The sequence below is a fragment of the Coffea eugenioides genome, chromosome 5, assembly GCF_003713205.1.
Source record: "Coffea eugenioides isolate CCC68of chromosome 5, Ceug_1.0, whole genome shotgun sequence".
NCBI lineage: Eukaryota > Viridiplantae > Streptophyta > Magnoliopsida > Gentianales > Rubiaceae > Coffea > Coffea eugenioides.
The window spans coordinates 29,826,881-29,846,571 of NC_040039.1; the positions used below are offsets into that span (position 1 = coordinate 29,826,881).

The following is a 19,691-nucleotide window of genomic DNA, read 5'->3' on the forward strand; positions in this document are numbered from 1 at the left end:
ACTTATGACTCTCGTCATTGTATAAAATTTAAAATATTGGAGACTATATTTGTAAGAGTCAAAGTTTAGGATCAATTACGTGCATGAGTCATAGAATGGGCATCAAAACTGCAATTCTCTCCGATCAACTTATCCCTGCGTGGGGCCAAATTATAATTCTCCCAAAGACTTGCAGATTCCCCAAGTCGTTTTTTTCAATTTCAATCCCTTTCAATTTTCCCTTTTCCCTTTTTCCCTCTCATGTGTTTGAATTGCAATTTTTTAAAGAAAAATTGATGCATTTTTCTTGTGAACACACTTTACATTTATCAAATTATTAAAGTTATTTTTAAAAAAAAAAAGTACAAAGAAATGAAATCCAAACAATAGTCAATCATCAAAAACTGAAAACCTTTTGTCTTCCTCCATGGCTTCTTCCCACCAAGAAACTCCACCCGTTAACCAAGCTTCTTCACTTTAGAATAGGAAACAACAAACAATTGTGTAGTAAACTTCTTGGCAAGATGTACAGAGGTATGAATAGATTCAGGGGTTCTGGGTCGTCAGTGTATAGATATTTAACGATGCCCCAGATGAGAAGAAAAGTTTCTAATTCATGGTCTGCTATGCAAGATACTTACTTTTCAACCAAGGTAATGATTCCTCTTGTCTTTTTTAATTTTATTTTTTAGCCAAGTTTCTAGTTCATGCTCTGCTATGGATCGGTTAAATTGGGTTTGAATTTTGTAGGATATTTTTGAGAGGCATAAAGTGGTGTTTACGATGGCAACATCTATAGCATCGGTTGCTACAGCGTGGATTGGTATGTCTACCTCTTTTTTTTTTTTTGGTAATTTCCTGCTTGTCTATTACTGTGTTATTTACTTGACTGCTTTGGAATTTGTTTGATTACGATGCTGCAAGAAAGATGGTATAATTTGTCTAGTTACACTGTTTGTTTGAGCGAATTTGTTAAATTGCATATATTGGATGAGTTTGTTGAAAAATGTCGCAGTAGCATTCTATTAGAAATGTATGAGTGATAAATAGGCGGTTAGAAAATGTGTTTAAAGAATCCTTTTGAAACTTTTTTTTGCAGTGATGCAAACTAAACAGAGAAAATTTTTGACGTGTAGTTTTAATTGGACTCTTAGTATGATCCCTTTTCCTTGAAAGATTTAAACTTTTCTGTTAAATCTACATTTGAAAAAATTTTCATTGAAGGATTCAAGCTAGGATTGCATATTCTGATGAATTTCAACGCAGATGCTATTTTAGTTTCAGCTTTTGTATTTGAAATTTGAACATGGATGCATGAACACACTCAACTGAAGATAGGTTCTTCCTGCAAATATTGTTTGGAGATGAATCTAAGATTACTCTGTCACAACCTGTGAACGCGTATAGTGGCTTTTCCTTAGTAATGACTATACAGGATAAGAAGTAAAGATTCAGTTTTGTGGCCAGAAGGGCTTGTAGAAGCAGGAAGGATTTGGAGGATTGGATTATGAATGGCTTTTCCTTACTAAGGACAATACAGGATAAGTAAAGAGTCGGTTTTGTGGTCAGAAGGGCTTGTAGAGCAGGAAGGATTCGGAGGATTGGATTATGAATGGTCTAGCCCTATATTGTGGGGAAATTATATGCATGAGGAGCCCATGTTGGCTGATAAAGCCTGTTAGCCCATGTATTGGACTGCGAAGTTTGCAATTGTCTGACACGTACTTGGGGTTTCCTGTTGTTGCTAAGTAGGAGGAAATACCAAGCTGTGGAATATTGTCATTTAGTGCATTGAGAAGAGGCTCGTGGCTCGTAAAGAGAAATCGTCTCTCTGATGAGAAAGAGAAATCATATCTTTGATGAGTAACAGTTTCAGTAATTGAGGCTACACTATATACAATCTCTCTGATGAGCAGTTTGGTGTGGACCCCTACAAGCTTTAATGATAACTTTCAAAAAAAAAAAAAAAGTTAATACAAAGGGGCTTAATACCTTAACTCTTGAAGATTACAGCAACTCGAGTAAGTTATTAACCGTATCTGACATAGCTATTTCCTTTGCTAACCTAAGCAAACTGAGAGGGTCTTAGAATACAGGTTTGTACATAACCCTCATTTGTAAAAAATCAGCCAGATGATTTCATTCTGCATGAAGAGGTGAAAAAAATAAGATGTTCTTCGTTGTGATTTTCCTAAGCTGCTGCATTTCCAACAGGGGCAGAGTCAGGACCTATGGCTAGTGGTGGCAGTATTGTACGACTCAAATTTGTCATTTTTATGGAAAGAAAAACTTGATTTTAATCATGTTTTAACTTTTTGTTATGAGTTTCTCTTTTGTGTTCTAAAATGTTTAACGATATTTCTGTTTCAAATAGTCATCAATTTTGTGTTTTAATAACTTTACAACAATTATAACACGAGAGGTTTCTAAAAAGACATTGTTGTTTAGGGAGGTAATGTGAGGAAAGATGAGGAATTCCCATAGGGGCAACATTAAGGGAAAAGGGTATTTTCTAAAATTGAGGGGGGACAGTTATGAGAAAAAGTTAAAATTTAGTAAAAGATACAAACATATCCTTTAATTTTTGCAAAGTTGAGGGGGTGCAATTACCCACCCTTGAGAACACTTGGCTCCGCCCCTGATTTCCAAGTCTATAAATACTTATTGAGTTTGCTTAATTTGTAAGAATTTGTGGCCTCCAAGTCTTATTTTCTGTATAAATGAGCTGTGACAGTATTATGAAAAGGTTCGTAATGTTATGGCTTGAGCTGGTCTTTCTTTGCGGTTTTGAAGCAAGTGTTACCTTTGGTGGTCATGCCCATGGAAATCTTTGTGGAATTACTATTGTTTTTTTTTTCCTTCTTGTTTTCTTCCTAAACTAATGTTTTGAGAATGCTATTCAAATTACCCAAAGGTACCCAAATTCCCACAATCTTTTGCTAATTCAAACGGAATTCCCTGAACCTTATTCTGCGTAACTTGATGGAAGTGAAATGTTATCAGATGAGCAGCTAGTCTGTATTTTCTGTTTCATTTTTTATTTTATATGGCTGTTAGGTTTCAGATATCATAGAGGAAAATGTTCTTAAGAGGTTGAGATGAGGCTAGAAGTTGTATCAGATGAAACAAAGGAGGGACTAGGGAGAGAAAATCTCAGACTTCAACTTGTGATCTTTTGCATTAAAGTTCTTGAGAATGGTAGCTATTGCATCCATCATAATAAGAGCAAATAAAGTATATTTTCTTATAACAAACTTAGTTTGTATCTGGAGGATGTTCACTTTTAGGGACAGTTTTGGAGACAGATGAACAACTACTAACAACTGAGGAATTGATCTAAAGAGAAGTGTATGCAACAACTGAGGAATGTTGCAATGGGGAGTTAAGGAGATAAAAAATAGCTTGTCCAGTATGACTCCTCGGGAACGAGGAAACCAACAAATAAAGCTTTGTAGTTTTTTGTCAGTGGTTCATTTCTCCGTATGTGTGCTTTATCAAATGGTGTTTACCAGTGCCAGTTTGAAACCTTCATAATTAATTCTAGAGGAAGAATGAAGTGTAAGATATGTTACTTTCAAGCTGAACTACTCGCCATAGGCCACACAAGGTGGGTAAAATGCAGCCGTAGCTGCTAGAGCTAGAGCCACTGTATTTGCTCCTTCCTGTCTTAAGCTGCAATTTTCTGAACTTTTGCATAAATTACTTCTGGATACAGGGGAGTTAACCAAATGAAGTTTGGATGTTTAACTGACCTGGGCAAAAGATTTTTTGGCCTATATATGAAATTTGACATGTACGTGGGCCGCTTGGTACATTTCTCTTCAATTTCTCAATATGTAAAGGTAGAAAAAATGGGGAAAAGGTGATACTGAGCTCCTTATCATCAAACAACTTTTTTGTGTTCAACCCTTTATAGAACCTTCTAAGGATTAAAATTGTAGTTTCTTTTTGTGTTGCTGGGTTGGTGTGTGAGATTTTTTCAAGATGTATGGCATTGAAGCATTTATATTGTGAACGTGTGCTTTGCCTAGTAAAATTCTATATTTCGTATGTTTATGTTTTGATCTGTTTTACTTTTGGGACTTTCTTTTTCCTCTAATTCTGCTGTCAACATTTGTGAATCCGACTGTTGTGTAAGGTGATTTCTTGTTTCATATGATATATTTCTTGAGGACTTTATCTTACTTGTTTGTGATATTGATGTAGGTTATAGTTTACGTCATTTTCATGAGACAAGAGTTGACCAAAGGCTCGAAAGAATCGAAAGTGCTGTAAGTAGTTCTTTGTTCTGTTATTATACTTGAATTTGTGTTTGTTAAATCCTTTAATGGCTCAAGGTCTATCTTAAATTCTTATGAAGACTCACCTGACAATTTTAAGAAGGGAATTAGGTGCAGGAGTTTTTTAATCACTAATTCATTTGTGGAACATGAATTTAATTGATAGATTTCCTTAATTACTTGTTTCTTTAAGTTTGCTACGTGCTTGTTACTGGTGATGCTGCCTTCTTGGTGCTTATCACTCGAAAATAATTAATTGGTAGAACTGTAGTTTTGCTTATGATAGTTTTCTAGATGGCATGGACACCTTGCTTTTGAGGCTTTAAGTGTATATGGACAATGGTGGCAAGTGGGAACGACAACAATGTTATTACTTATGGGTTTGAAGGAAGAGAGTTTTAGGGTATAGCTTGAGATCTTGCAACACAAAAGATTTAGAAAATTCATTCAGTAATGGTTTAAATGAAAAAGAGAATTTCTCCCAGCAAGAAGCAGTTTCATAGCATGTGAAAATCTCATAGAAAACCATGCTCTGTTTTGATGGATCAAATTTGATCTGCCAACCGGTAAAGTCTAGTTATTCACTAGTAAAATTTGTAGCACAGCCAAATATTTTTTTTTCTAGATGCTAACTTATTCTAAGGACAGTTTTAAATGGGGTTTTTTGTGATCAATCAACATTGTAATCACTTCTAGTAGAGAAGAAACTTCATTGGTAGCAAGGATCTGTCTTGTATCAGAAGAAAAAATACTAGAAGTTGGGGAATTTCTAATTCAGTCAAGTTGGTCAAGAATTATGAAACAATCAAGGAACTGGCATTCTTAAAAGTATGTATCGCTATCTAGTTTAATGGAGAAATAATTAAAGGATGACAAAGGCACCAATTAATCCATCATATGAATTTCTAATCAGTATTTGCACTTTACTTTCCAGTGTTTCTTCCTGTTTTATAGTTGTATGTAATGCGTGCATTCCCAATGAGTACTTGCTTTACATTCCTCTATTTGTTCCTGTTGTTAGTTGTAAGTAATGCATGCCTTGTTAGACCGGGTGCTAAGAGGAGTTGGACTTGTCCATGTGACTTTTATACTAAGGTAGTTCTCCTGGCAAACCACAGACTGAAGTTTAATTTTGTTATAGATACTTTACTAGTTCGCTCAAGTTTTTTGTTGAAGCTGTTTCATGCCATTTATCTTTATGTGTTCCTTCTAAATTCCATCTGTACTGGATCATATCCACCATAATTAAGCTATTTCATGTGGAGAAACATCGAGGTATGTTCCATATGTTACAAAGGAGAAGACAAACAATGCATTCCTTTGTGTAAGTCAAGGGATACTTATAATTGAACTAAAAACATAAGTTCTACAACACCTCTCCTTATCGATGACAATGAATTTGACACTTTATAAGTAGCTTCTTTGCTAGTTTGGAGCTTAATTGTGTAATTTTTGGGGATTAGTAAATATTTGAATTGGGGTGCATTTGATGCAGGTAGAAACACAACAAAATGGGATATTATTTTGATTCAAGATAAGTGTTCTGGTTTTTAGGAAAAACCTGATTAGGTTACACAGAGACCCAAAAGTCCTACGAGATGAATTCAAAAAAGAGACTAATTTATTTGGTTACCAAACCAAAGCTGCAATTGAGAATTTAAGATTCAGAACTTATGCAAGGCTAATCCTAAAATCCTACCGAAATTCTTAGTCTTGTGCTGTGAAGCTGACTATAAATAAAGTTTATGGAGTATGCTAGCATGTAGTTGGATTTTCAGTGATTTGGGGCCTGCGAACATGTAAATAGTTATACAAATGGAAGAATACTAGTTCTAGGAGTATTTAGGAAGATTCTTAGGCCTCAGGCTTAAGGTTTATTTGCATCACAAAAGTTGCAAACCCTTCAAAAAGCTCCATAGAATTTTCTAAATTTTTTTTTTGGTCAATCTACTTAAACCATAGAAGGCCATAAATACAGTCACCAGTATGATCACGTTATCACTTTTCAAGCAAACAGTGATCCAGATTTCTGATTGTTAAATGTCACAAAAGATTACCAGTTAAAGAGTTCAAAAGATTTCTGTGATTGGCTCCTCCAACTTCTTTCCATAGTTTGTTTCTCATAGTTTGTATTTGTCAAATACATTGGTAATATAAGCTTATCCCATTTTGCGGTTTTGTTACAGTATTCAATAATTTACTGTGGTTTTGTTACAGTTGTTAATAATTTTCTGTGCATAGTGGTGTTTTCAATGCTGGATATATGTGGTTTTGTGCACCTGTGCATTTTTTTTTGTCTCACCTAATCAATCATCATTTATGGGGAGGTGAGAGACTCTGTGCTGCTCTGGGAAGATTAAGTATTGCTGTGTCATTTGTGTCTTGATTTTACATTGTAGAGTTACTACTAATAATCCTTTCTCTTCCAAGAACTATACGCTTAGTATCTTATGTATGGTTTCTGCTTTAGAATTGTGTTATCGACTCAAAACTGTAACATTGCTTAATATAGAATATGACTATCTGACCAACATACTATGATAAGAGAAATGTTTCAACAGGCTTGCGATATCACCATTTTTCACTTCAGATTGGATCATTCTTTTGGAAATAGCATGCTCTGCTGTCTCATTTTCTACCATGCGCCTGTCCTTGTCATATTGGTTTTAATGACAGTACAACGAAGTGCTAGCATTAACATTTTCTTTGTCATCTTTGGCAGTGCAATGACTTGTTTCTCCCCTTGACCAAATAGTTTGAGAAATTTTTTCTCAATTTAAGAAATTTTTTTAGCGTCTTTCCTTGGTTCCTAGCTGGATCTCATGCCAATAATACTTTGCCATTTTCTACACATTTGATTTTGTTTGTGTGATCATGAAGAATTTTGCATCTTCTCTTTTGTGCTTCCTTGCAGATGAAAAACAAATACGAGATTGGTGATCCTGAATTTAAGAAGCTTGTTTCAAGCTCTGTCAGTATTCCAGCTTGCATTGCAACTGCAGGAACCACGTTATTTATCGGGTTTGTCAATTCTCTGACTATAACTTCTTGTCTTTTTCATTTCTGACTTGAAGGGTTTTCTGTGTTGTGGGACAATGCAAGGCTTGAATGTTACTATATCCATTAGGATGTGTGATAGAAGCTAGTTGGTTGAGATGGCTATAAATTAGTGAGTTGAAGCTTCTGCTAGGTAGAGGACTGTGTTCCCTTGTCTTGCTTTTAGCACATCTTTTACATCAAGTATGCTTGCTTCTCTTGCAATTTTTTTACTTGAGGCTCGGGGTCTGTCCAGAAGGTCTGGTAGAAGAGATCCTGTCCTACATATCAAGTGTTGCTGATATGGTTGCAGATAGGCTTCATATCTTGTTCATTGGGAACTTCTAAATGATAAAGGGATACCCTGAGTATATTGTAGAATTGAAATTCGTGGATAGAACAGTATTCTATTTTTCTTAGTTTTTGGGCTGGTCTCATCGTTTTCCTTCATTTACTGTAACTGAACCAAGGTGCAGCACCTACTTGTTTCGCTTTTGAGAAGGTGACTGACTTTGGTTTGTGAGGCTAACAGAAAGTGGAACATCTGCAACATGGTATTTGGTCATAGCTGGATTTGGTACTTAACCTTTATTATTTCATGTTGAGAACCAAAATACCCCTGACAGTCTATCCGTTTTGAAAAATATTAGATTTATTCTGGTTTTACATGTAGACATTCTCATGTAAAGCAATGAAGTACCTGCCAACAGCCCATGACTTGGTAAAACCTCTGATTTCTTAAATAGCCTAATCAAAACTGGTAAAGTCTACAAGTGGTTTATGTAATTCAGTTCCCTTTAGGTCACATTGTTAGGATCTAGGAAACCAGGATGGTCTCAAATTGATTTTCTGTGTGTTGGATAATGTTTTAGATTCTTTGTGCTCTTCAGTGTGCATCTATAAGATTTTAACTGGAACTACTGCTTTTTAGCAACTGACAAGATACAACTTGTTAGGTTCTGGCTCAAGGTTTTATTGGAAATGTTGTTGTCCCTATACTTGTCTAATTGTGAGAAGTTAAATCTCAAGTGGCTAGCATGACCTGTCACTCAAACAGGAACACTAATTTGTGCTAGCATGACTTGTCTAAACTCGAGATGCTGTAAAGCTTCTTATATCTGTTACATGGAATTTAGTTTGATCTGGTAATAAATTTCACTTGGACTCGCAAGAAAATAGTAGATGAAGTACATGATAGCCAAACTATATTAAAACTATGTAGAACTAATTATTTTGTTTAGGTTTAGACATTCACTTTTAGGTACTATTTGCATATTGAATGTTAAATATCAGATCTTACTTTAAGAACTGAAGTCGAACTGCTGCATTATGTATTATTTCTTGAAGATGTATCATGAAGCCTATCATTAGGGAATATCTTCTAAACAGTGTGTCTCCAGAAGGAGATTATAAAAGCAGGTAGTGATGAATGAACTGGCTATTTGCATTGTGCCACATGGTTACCTGTTCTGTTAGCTTCGTGTCAACAAAATTAGAATTCTGTTGGGTGCTTATATTTGATACACAGTATGCAACTTACATTCGTCTGATCATTTGACTAGATTGTTCTTCGGAGCCATGCATCTTGATCTTGATCAGCTGAGCCACAGATGTGACACAATATCAACTACAATGGAGAGCAATTTTTATTGGCTCTATTGTTGATATTCCACCTCAATCTTTTGGAGATCACAAGCGTATCTGAACTATACAGGCCATGGACATTATGTAAAAGGAAAAACTATCATGAACATGTAATTCTAAATGCCATGCACAATATATAAGCTACAGAAAAAATAAAAATGAAGAGAATGTCCTATGATATACTTTTATTGGATGCGTATGGGCACAAGGTACATGGAGAGATTTATGCTCACCTTTAAATAAAAAAAAAAAATGTTGAGGATTTGGCAGACCCAACTTGTTTTATTAAGGAGAGAGATCCTTAGCTTGCATGCTGTGAATGGCAACTTGAACTTAGGCTGCTATGACTGGTGGCAATTGGTGATGGCTGAGAAGAGATGAACTTGAACCAAGGCTGAAAAGAGATGAACCTGAATCATAGGGATCTTTGTCCAGTTGAAATACCAAGTCCAGTAAGACAACTGATGGGTAGTTTGATATTTGCCCGGGTGAAATAGTAAGTCCAGAATGACAACTTATGGGTAGTGTAACCTGTAGAATCAGCTAGGGCAAAGTTCACTTGGACAGCATGCAGTCCTATCAATTTTATGCTTACCTTTCTTGCGTAAGTGGCAGCTTTAGCTTAGAATGCTGGGGCTAGTGGTAATCAGTTATGGCTGAAAAGACATGAGCCTGAAGTATGGGGATCTTTATCAGGGTGAAATAGTAGGTCCAGCTAAGAGATCATAGGACAACTGATTGTCTGCCCTGTGATTTCAGCTGGAGCAAAAGTCATTTGGAAATTTCTGCAGTGTATGTAGTTGTAGAAATTTTAAAGTGCTTGCTTATGGAGCCTATAAGTGGTATAGCCTCTATTGGTATGTGTGTGTTTGCAAGTGCAATCCCAGTTTTGTGGCATGCAAAAGCTTGTTGCACTAACCCAGATTTTAAAGTGCTTGTTTTCACTCTGAATGAGATTAACTGCTCCTGGAACATCTTTATCATTGTGAAATGTGAAGCTCTAGAAGTTTGCTTTGCTTTTCTACCTACGCCAAAGCCCCCCTCTATCCAAACACTTTGACTTGTACTGTTAAGATGCTCAGTAACTCGGGATTATTTTGAGGTTAAGATATGGATTTACAAGCTTTAAGCTCACTCATTGCTCTATTTTGGCTTACTTGTAAAGGATAAGTTAACTCAGATTAGCTGACTTGAAAAAGAAATAAAAGTGACTTGGGAGTGTGATTGTAAAATTTTCTTGTTCCCTATCTTTTACTTAATACTAATGTTTCACAAACTTGCAGGTATGGATTGGGTTGGAGAGGTGGAAGATGGTATGCCCTTAGAAAGGTCAGAAGAGAGCAGATGAAAATACTTGGACAGGTTAACTCTAGGCAGTGGCCCTTCAAGTTCTTAAAGGCAAAGCTGCCATTACTTGCTCGAATAAGACCTAGAAGGTGGCCTGTAAGGATCTTAAGAAGACCTAGATTAGCAGAAAGTGCTGCTAAAACATCAGAAACTTAAAAAAGGATGCTTCCATTGCAAAGCACCCAAGTGAAATTGAGCAGATTGTCCTTTTAGTAGTCCAATCTCTGGACAAAGGACTAATTAGGCCAATTGAGTTTTGTACAATGGTAACTTTCCTGTTTAGATTGATCAAGTCAATTGGTGAAAACTAGCTTAGGTACCAAGAAAATTAGCAGATGTTAATTTCTCCTTCCGGAGGGAATAGATTGGTATGGATTGCAACTTTTCCATCGCATTTCCTAGTTACACAAGGTTGCTTTGATTACTACAAAATATAATTGCAGTACATATACATCAGACCCCAATTGACAAGGTTCCAAACTTAATTCATTGATCAAAATATGAAACAGTAACAAGTAGGCTATTGTCATTGTTGTTGATTTTTTCCAAATTTAAGTGTTGGAGTAAAATAATGCAACACTTGGGAGGCCAATTTTATCCACATTAATTCGTTAGAGCTCTTAAACTTGTATCTTTTGCTGGAAATTACTATACGCTCTGTTTCTTGTGTCTGTTATCCTTCTGGTCCTTTCTTTTTTCTTCTCTCAGGATTAAACTTTACTAGTTTCAGTGGGATGGTGATTAACTTTAATCTTTTCTCAAATGTCTTTTTAATTGTTAATGAATAACTGATTCGGCACCAGAGGATTTTACTAATTCAAGTACATATGACTTTATATTCAGGAATTTTCTCTTCCTATGTTTAACGGTGCTGTTTCTTGACTGGTTGCTAAGGTGACCCGCCATAGAGCAATGTTTTTGTTTTGAAGGCTGAGTCATAGTTGACTGACTTAAATTTTACTGCTGCAAATAAATTAAGAAGATGAATAAAAATGAAAGTAACATTATAATGGAGCAACGAAAACCTAAATGATATATAGCTGGAATAAAATGACATAAAAGAAGATTTTAACAAAAACCAAGAATTTAGGGAAAAAAATCCGATCCTATAGTAAAACTTCTATAATTTTGAAAAATCTCCATTTATCTCAGCTATTTTCTTTACAGATATGCAGCCAAGAATTCCGGCAAACCAATACATCAAGCATTGATAGCTCCTCAGAGATTGAAAAATGGAAAAAAGTCCTCAGAATAAAATGTCTTAAAGCGACTTTTTAAGATTTTAAATTAGTGAATTATCTTCGAAGGCTCTACCAACTGCAGAAAAACAATAAATAAAATCCAACACTCCAATTTGGTATGTCCTGCCATAATTTGTTCATTTCTTGTTAACAAGTAATTTCCTTGTTTGAATGCCATCACCTCATCCCTTGTCAATTTCTTCTCTAGTTTCTTCTTTTTACAGGTTTTTAATTTATGTATTTGGCAGTATAAGAGCAGAGATGAAATTTGAATAAAACCAAGTTGAAATGAGGCAAATCTAAAGTGTTATCTTTGAGCTTTGCTGGTGAGCCAGCCTACTGTCAACTTCAAACTGCAATTCAGATAACATAATCTGGATAAAATTTTATAACCAAATTGGTAGATTTAATACAAAAGGAATACATATGACCAAATGCGTATAAGATTACAAACTAATACAACCCAAAATTGGGAGAATTAATACAAAAGGAATACATATATATGACCAAATGACAATAAATCTATGGAAATGGTAGGAACACTATTCCATGTATGGTGGGAGAAGTATACAAATCGAACCTAACCATACATGTCCACTGATTATATCTTCTAAATCATCCACACTAACAATCCAACCCTCTCCTCCAAAAAGGGATTTTACTAAATAACCAAAAATGATACCTAGGCTAAGGGTCAAATCAGTAATTTTCCTTGCATCTCCCTCCCCTAAGCCCATGTATCATACATGCCTCCAAAATATAGAGTCTTGAATATTAGAAGAAAAGCACCTATACCTAACAAGATTAAGTGAATACCTATAATTGTGGCCATTTTATTTTTATCTTCCATACATAACCGAAAAATGGAAAAGATTCTTCAAGCATCTCAAAACCTAGAAGTGCTTGGTAAATACCTCCAAAGCTCAAAACCGTAGAGGAAATTAAATGAAATACTTCAGACACAAAGTGTGGAAAGATATCTATAACTTCTCCCGGGGCCTGCCCCCAACCTAGAGTAGCTAGGTGGGGAAGTAAAATTAATGCTGGTTCATACATAGGATTCTCTGGTAAAAAATAAGCCACTTCAAATAGGTTCATTACTTTGGTCCAGAATACGAGGAATATAAGGTTTGCATGAGGCCGATCTTGAGCTGCCATCCAAGCACACATACCTTCATTTAAGAGAATATTTTTGGTGAAGAAAGTTTCAAATTCTGGATATTCCACTACAAGAATTCTTGAGAAACGAAATCATAGGCACATAAATTCATGGCCAAACAGACTGCTCCAAGAGCACTCATCCATAAACAAATTACTAGTACAAATAACATAAAGAAATGTAAACAACGTTTATTAGAAAAAGCAACCCCAAAGATTTGGCACCAAAAGCGGTGAGTGATGACCAATGAATAAGTTTCTTCGGCTTGCATTGGGTTAAAAGCATGGACTGTATTTGCTACTATCACCATCTTCAAATAAAGTATTTTCTACAATAGCACCACGAAGAGCACGTAACAAAGCAGCGCCCAATACACCGGCAAAAGTTACCCATTAGTTTCCTAAAATTCCGGGACGCACTTCCTTTGAAAACAAGAAAACTATCAATTACTTGAAAGTCTTAGGTAGAAGGATCCGAAAATAAAGAGTTTGAGACACTTTGAGTAAGATACATATTAACTAAGAGTTTTTCTAATAAAGTACTGAATGTATTTGCACGGAATGTATTTGCACCATCACCACCTTTAAATAAAGTATTTTCTACACTAGCACCATAAATAGTGCATAGCAAAGCAGCACCCAATACACCAGCAACTCCCATCATATATTGACAAAAGTTACCTATTATTTTCCTAAAAATTCGGGGATGCACTTCCTTTGAAAACAAGAAAACTATCAAATTACTTGAAAGTCTCAAGTAATAGGATTTGAAAATAAATAGTTTGTGACACTTGAGTAAGATACATATTAACTATTGGGTTTTCTAACGGATGCTCATTGAGCACTTGTTAATACACCTAACATTTACTTAACCTATCATATATACACGCACACTAATAATTCTTACCCTCCGTTACATTTTTATACTTTCTCTATTTAATTTTACCTACCTTTCTTTGTATTTATTTACTTTCTCTAATTAATCTTACCATTTCAAAAATATGAAACCTGATATATATTTTAATGAGTGCCTTATGTGCATCCATTAGACCTAATACAGTATCTTTAACATCTTTTTAGACACAAAAGTGATTTTGACAAGTACAACAATTTTATTTCTTTTAAATAAATTAGCAAATTACTCTTGCATTCGAAGCTTTAATTACAGTTGCAATGTAATTCAAGATAATGGAGTGATCTGAACAGTCTATTGCAACATGTAGAACTTGTACGAAAGGAAAATACATAATCTATGCTTTATATTACTCTTGTTTTTGTTTTGTTCCATGAGATACACATCTTTGAACAACCGAATCTAACCTTATGCTACTGTATGTATGACACAAGTTTTGATGCATTCGAGATCATTGGTCAACAACTTTGGGTACGTTTGGATGGTTGCTTTTTTTTTTTTTCTTTTTTGGTGGGATATTTTCAGAAATATTAGTCAAAAGTATGTTTTTGAGATTAAAAAGTGGTTTAAAAATATTTTTAATCATTTTAGAACCATGTTACTAAGAACTCCACTCAAAACACTTGCATTCATCTCGTACAATATTGACAAATGCTTTCAATTGTTTAAGTTAATCAGGTCCGTATCTATTTTCTATGAACAATTATGTTATCATAGGTAGGATTTTACTTCTTTTTTTTTTTGCATTTTTTTATTTTTTATTTTTAGTTTTTTCCCTTGTAAGCATCTTATGGAGGCTTGGTCTGCATTCTTTGTACATATCCAAATTGTTGCAGTTATAATGCCCAATTTGCAACCTTGTAATAGAGGTTAACTTATGTTTTCTTCCCAGAGTGTCAATACGAAGAAGACAGAAGTGTCTTCTACATTAGATTCTAAAAATTTTCTTCTTCTTCTTTTCCGGATGGATGTGTGAAATAAATGAATCTATTTTTGACTGTTGTTCTGGATAACAATACGAACTCCAAAATTAAAAAAATTATATACCTTTCCGATTAATTAGTATGTATGTTATTCTTTTTTCTGAACTTACCCACTCCATTTTTCCTATAAATGCTAATCAAGACTTGAAATTTTATAAACTGAGCAGGAACAAGACAGTTTATAATGGCAAACAATTTGTCTTCTAGATTTTTTGTGATATTGCTATTTTTGTTAGCTACTTTATGGTCAATTGATGCTTTAGATGGAATTTGCAATTTGATGGTGGAGACTAGAGGTTACAAATGTGAAGAACATGAAGTAATTAATTCCAATTCGTTCAGAAAATATTTTGTTAGTTTGCAATATAAGCTCATTTAAAGAATAATCTGATCAATTTTGATATGAATAATATCATTTCTGCCAGGTGGTTACAGAAGATGGCTATATTCTCAACATGCAAAGGATTCCCTTTGGCCTGGCCGGTGAGACTCCTGGGAAGAGGCCTCCTGTCCTGCTACAACATGGACTGTTGATGGTTTGTTGTTCGCATGCCAATTTTTGGGATCAATTTTTCTAATAGTCATAGCATGAAGTTTTCTTTTTTAATTTTAAAATTTTTTTTTCAACTCGTTGGAATGCCTGACAAGTAATCTTTATCCAAATTTGAAATTTCATTTTATTCATGTACGTAGCATACATCTAGATCTTATAACGTAGCAAAATAAATAAATAATAAGTGTAGTAAAGTTTAGTTCATTTCATTGATTTGTAATCCTTCAAATTTTAGGTAGCATGAGTGACAAAATTAGTCTATTGCATTAGATGGTCATAGCACTAACTGGTCTCCACCTATAATTCAAGTTTAAAAACTAATCAAATCTATGAGGATTGTGTTTTTTCTTGTTTTGCATCTTAATAATCTGCTTTTGGAAATTTAGTAACCAAAACTGCTTTCTAAATGGAAGATACTAATTATTTCAAGTATAACACTAATTCTTTATTCTGCACGTGACTCACATATATCAAAGAAAATAGATAAAATCAATCTTAATTGGTTTTAAAATTTATTGCTGAGAAAAAAAATTAATTTGTGTGATCTCAGGATGCAATAACATGGCTACTAAGTCCGCCTGATCAATCTTTGGCCCTCATATTGGCTGATAGTGGATTTGATGTTTGGCTTGTCAGCAGCCGTGGAACCAAATACAGCCTTTCCCACGAAACTCTTAGTCCGGATAATGCAGTAATTTACCTTTCTTCAAATATATATGAATTCTTTATTTTAACTCTGAAATTCTGGTTTTACTATTATTACTAACCAGAGAAAAATACTATTGCTTAGGCATATTGGGATTTTACCTGGGATGAGTTAGCAGCTTATGATCTTCCAGCTTCAATCCAGTTTGTCAATGATTTCACAGGACAGAAGTTGCATTATGTGGGTCATTCCCAGGTGAAATTTTCTCCTTGGTGTTGATTTTTGGAAAGTGACTGGGTGGAGAAAACTATTATGGGTTATTGTAAACTTTGCATATAGTTGCCCAAAAAAACCAAACAAAAAAAAAAAGCATTGCATATGGTTTAAGAAAATTAGTAGTTCAGAATTGGTTAGTTGACTTTGGAGTTTTCAGAAAAGGACCACTATGAAAATTGAAAGATTTTTTTGTTGGGGTAAGTAGGATGGTTTATAACAATATCGTGATGTGGATGACTTCAATATTTTTTTAATTTGTTCAAAATTCTTTGGAAAGTAAAATAGGAAGTTGGGCTTTATTTCCTTTATATTGGGACAAAAAAAAAGAAAATCATAATATATAAAATTGAATATATGACTAGTAAATTATCGCTATTGCTTATTGATGGCAAAACTTACGTTTTCTTGAGAAAATCTAAACCTAAATTTCGTATGTGTTGCAGGGAACTTTAATTGCATTGGCTTCATTTTCAAAAGGGCAACTTGTGGATAAGCTAAGATCTGCTGCCTTGTTAAGTCCTATTGGCTTTCTGGGTGAGATGACTTCTCCACTCGCAAGAATAGGTGTTGAAAGTTTCATTTCTCAGGTAGTCTTCTGTCTTCTGTTTTAGCACTACCTAATATATATATATATATATATATATATATATATAAAGGGCTTTATTTTAGTTTATTCAAGTTATTATGGTTTAGCATTTCCTGAAAAAGACTAATATATAAAATTGAAAGAGCATTTGAAAATTACAAAAAGCAAAAGTTATTTCTTAAAAGCACCTCTAAGGTTATAATTACTTCTAGAAATCAACTTGCTTCAGCTCCTATTAATAGAATCCAAAAATAAGAGTTTGAGTTTGTATCTAATGTGCACATTTCAAAACAATTCTTGACTAGACATACCCGACAACTAGAAATGCATGATTTTGAACGACAACATTCTCCTCCCTCGTGATATTATTAAGTTTGTCATACTATGTACCATGGAAAACTATACAAGAAAATGCAGTATAAAATCTTCCAATTGTACATATTTCAACAAATTGATAACTTGCGCTTTAGTTTTTGTAAGGAAATTGCTCTTGAGCAGCATTGGAAAGGTAGCTAATGGTCTTACAAAACTTTCACAAATTAATGTTACGTTTTAACATTTCACTTCAGGTTTTGACTCGGTTAATAGTCCAATAACAAGAAAATGAAATGGTTAATACTTTGAGGTTGCAATACTAATTGATACTCTACTATGAGGCTGCATAATGATGGTTTTTCTAAAACTGACTTCTTTTCTTGTTTTGACAGGCTTTGTATTGGCTGGGAATTAATGAATTTAATCCAAGAGGGTGAGACAATTTTGTCACTTGTGCTGGTGCATTACTTCAGTTTTGAATTTCCAATATCTAGTGTAGAAATTCAAAATTGTTCAATAGAACATTTATGATACATTCCGGTCTCGAAATGGCGCGAGTCACCTTTCCTTCCAAACTTTTTTCTGCCCAAAATAAAAAAGGGTATAGAATGTTATAACTGTTCCAAATGTTTGCACATATTGGATGAAGTGAGACAAGTTACACATTTTCCTTCTTAAAGTTTATAAAAAAAAAAATGAATGTTTTTGTTAATGTACTCTACAAATTAAAGTTTTCTCCCAATAAAAACCTCAAAAATTTTATGTTAAAAATCATAAGTTTCAATGCTTATAATGTTTTTCCTCTCAAAATAATTGTTTTGCATTCGTGTATGTGTCTAGGGATGCTGTTATCCAACTTCTTATGAATATCTGCAAGAATCCAGGCGTTGATTGCACCCATCTGTTGACATCTTTCACAGGTACAAATCAGAAAATATTCATGCTGCTACCAGGACATATCAGCTCATATAAATTGAGTTTTAACTTTGAGGTTATGATTTGTGTAGGCGCAAACTGCTGCATGAACTCTTCCATTATTGATGTTTTTCTAAGACATGAGCCTCAGCCAACTTCTACCAAGAACATGATCCATCTATCTCAGAGTAAGGCTTTTCTAATCTTCTTTTGGTTACTTCAATAGTAATGCTAGAAGATCATAATTGGTTTTATGACAGTTTATTTATCTTGTAGAAATGATTAGGGTTAATTACACAATAACTGACAGAAAGTTTTGAAAACTTCTACTTGATAACATTGACTCAGTAAAAGTGTCAAATTGAGCTTCAAAGTGCACCATGATTACGATTCTAAGAGATTAGGTTGTGATTTAAGATTTAGTAGGCCGTGAATCTTTAACTTCAAGAAATATACTTCTGGTTTTTTCCCAACCTTCTTCTAGATTTCTCTGTCTATTTCTTACTGCATTTCACATGTATACATTCAATTGGCTCAAAATTTGGCAACTTCAAACCTAACTTAACACTATAAGAACTAATGAAATATATGATTTAAAGTTTTGATGCAATTTGTTGAAAGAAAGTTTAGAGACTTGAAAAAAACAAGAAGATATACTGATTGCATTCAGAAAAAAAAAAGATATCTAGAAAGAATTTCATTTATAAACCAGTTAGATTTAAAAGTTACATAAATTATATAAACAAAATTCGAGCACTACATTTACTATAATTTCTTTTTCCTTTTATAAAATAAATTTGTTTGCATGAGCTACTGAAATATAGAATAAGATAATCATATGCTTAAAACTTGAAACAAATTGCAAGAAACCCGTTTCTCTTTTCTTTTCATTTTTTATAAGTAAAAGGTTTTGAATTCAAGACCTCCTACTTACTACTCAACTCAACTGTACCCCCCTACTTTGCTTGCATCACTCCTTCTGTTTCTCAGGGACTCTTCCTTAATGTATTTTCTGTCTCATACACACACACACACACATCCTCACATATTATATATTATGTATGTATGTACAAACACACATATATATGTGTGCCTGTGTGTATGGGCAATGTTACTTGATTATCTCAACAATTGTTTTGTTTGCGTGTTTTTTTCTTTTGTCATTTCGTTAGTGGTCAAAGGAGGAACCATCCAAATGTACGACTATGGAAACGAGGATGAAAACAATAAGCATTATGGGCAGCCAACCCCTCCAGTCTACAACATGAAGAATATACCAAAAGATTTTCCGCTTTTCCTCAGCCATGGAGGAGCTGATGCACTCTCTGACGTGAAAGACGTGATGCATTTGGTAGACAACCTTAAAGATCATGATAAAGACAAGATTGTTGTCCAATATATAGACAATTATGCTCATGCTGATTATGTTATGGGGGTGAATGCCAGAGAAACTGTGTATGAGCCTCTAATGGCTTTCTTTAGGCTCTACTAAAGCCTAAAAAGTGTAGAAAACACATTTGTCACTTGTTGTATTTGCAATTTCATTCTTGATGTTGCTACCCCAAGAAAACAATTTTTTTTCCATACCGTATGTTCAAAAGGATGCTAATTGTCATTTGAGAAATATTTTTAGTGGTATCCGAAAAAAACTGAAATTTCTCCTTTCTTATTTTATTATCATTTTAAAATTTTATGTCAATACATGATCGTGATAGCTCAAATTGTCTAAATATATCCTTCGATAAATGAAACCCTTAGGTTATTCCCTCTTCTATGTCATTCTTCTTCTCATTCTTTTTGGATAAAAAATTTGATGTTT

General features: G+C 34.1%; 1 protein-coding gene across 1 annotated transcript; it reads left to right on the plus strand.

Moving 5' to 3' along the window:
- Window positions 1–352: 352 nt before the first annotated feature.
- LOC113771357 (triacylglycerol lipase 2-like) lies at window positions 353–19,364 on the plus strand. The gene is made up of 14 exons (XM_027315945.1): window positions 353–632; window positions 730–802; window positions 4,186–4,250; window positions 7,174–7,280; window positions 10,223–10,437; window positions 14,818–14,900; window positions 15,007–15,117; window positions 15,685–15,825; window positions 15,925–16,054; window positions 16,534–16,643; window positions 17,350–17,390; window positions 17,798–17,877; window positions 17,965–18,060; window positions 19,045–19,364. Exons 1-14 carry the CDS (start codon window positions 504–506, stop codon window positions 19,362–19,364), a joined length of 1,701 nt encoding a protein of 566 aa, XP_027171746.1. The 5' UTR covers window positions 353–503.
- Window positions 19,365–19,691: the final 327 nt, after the last annotated feature.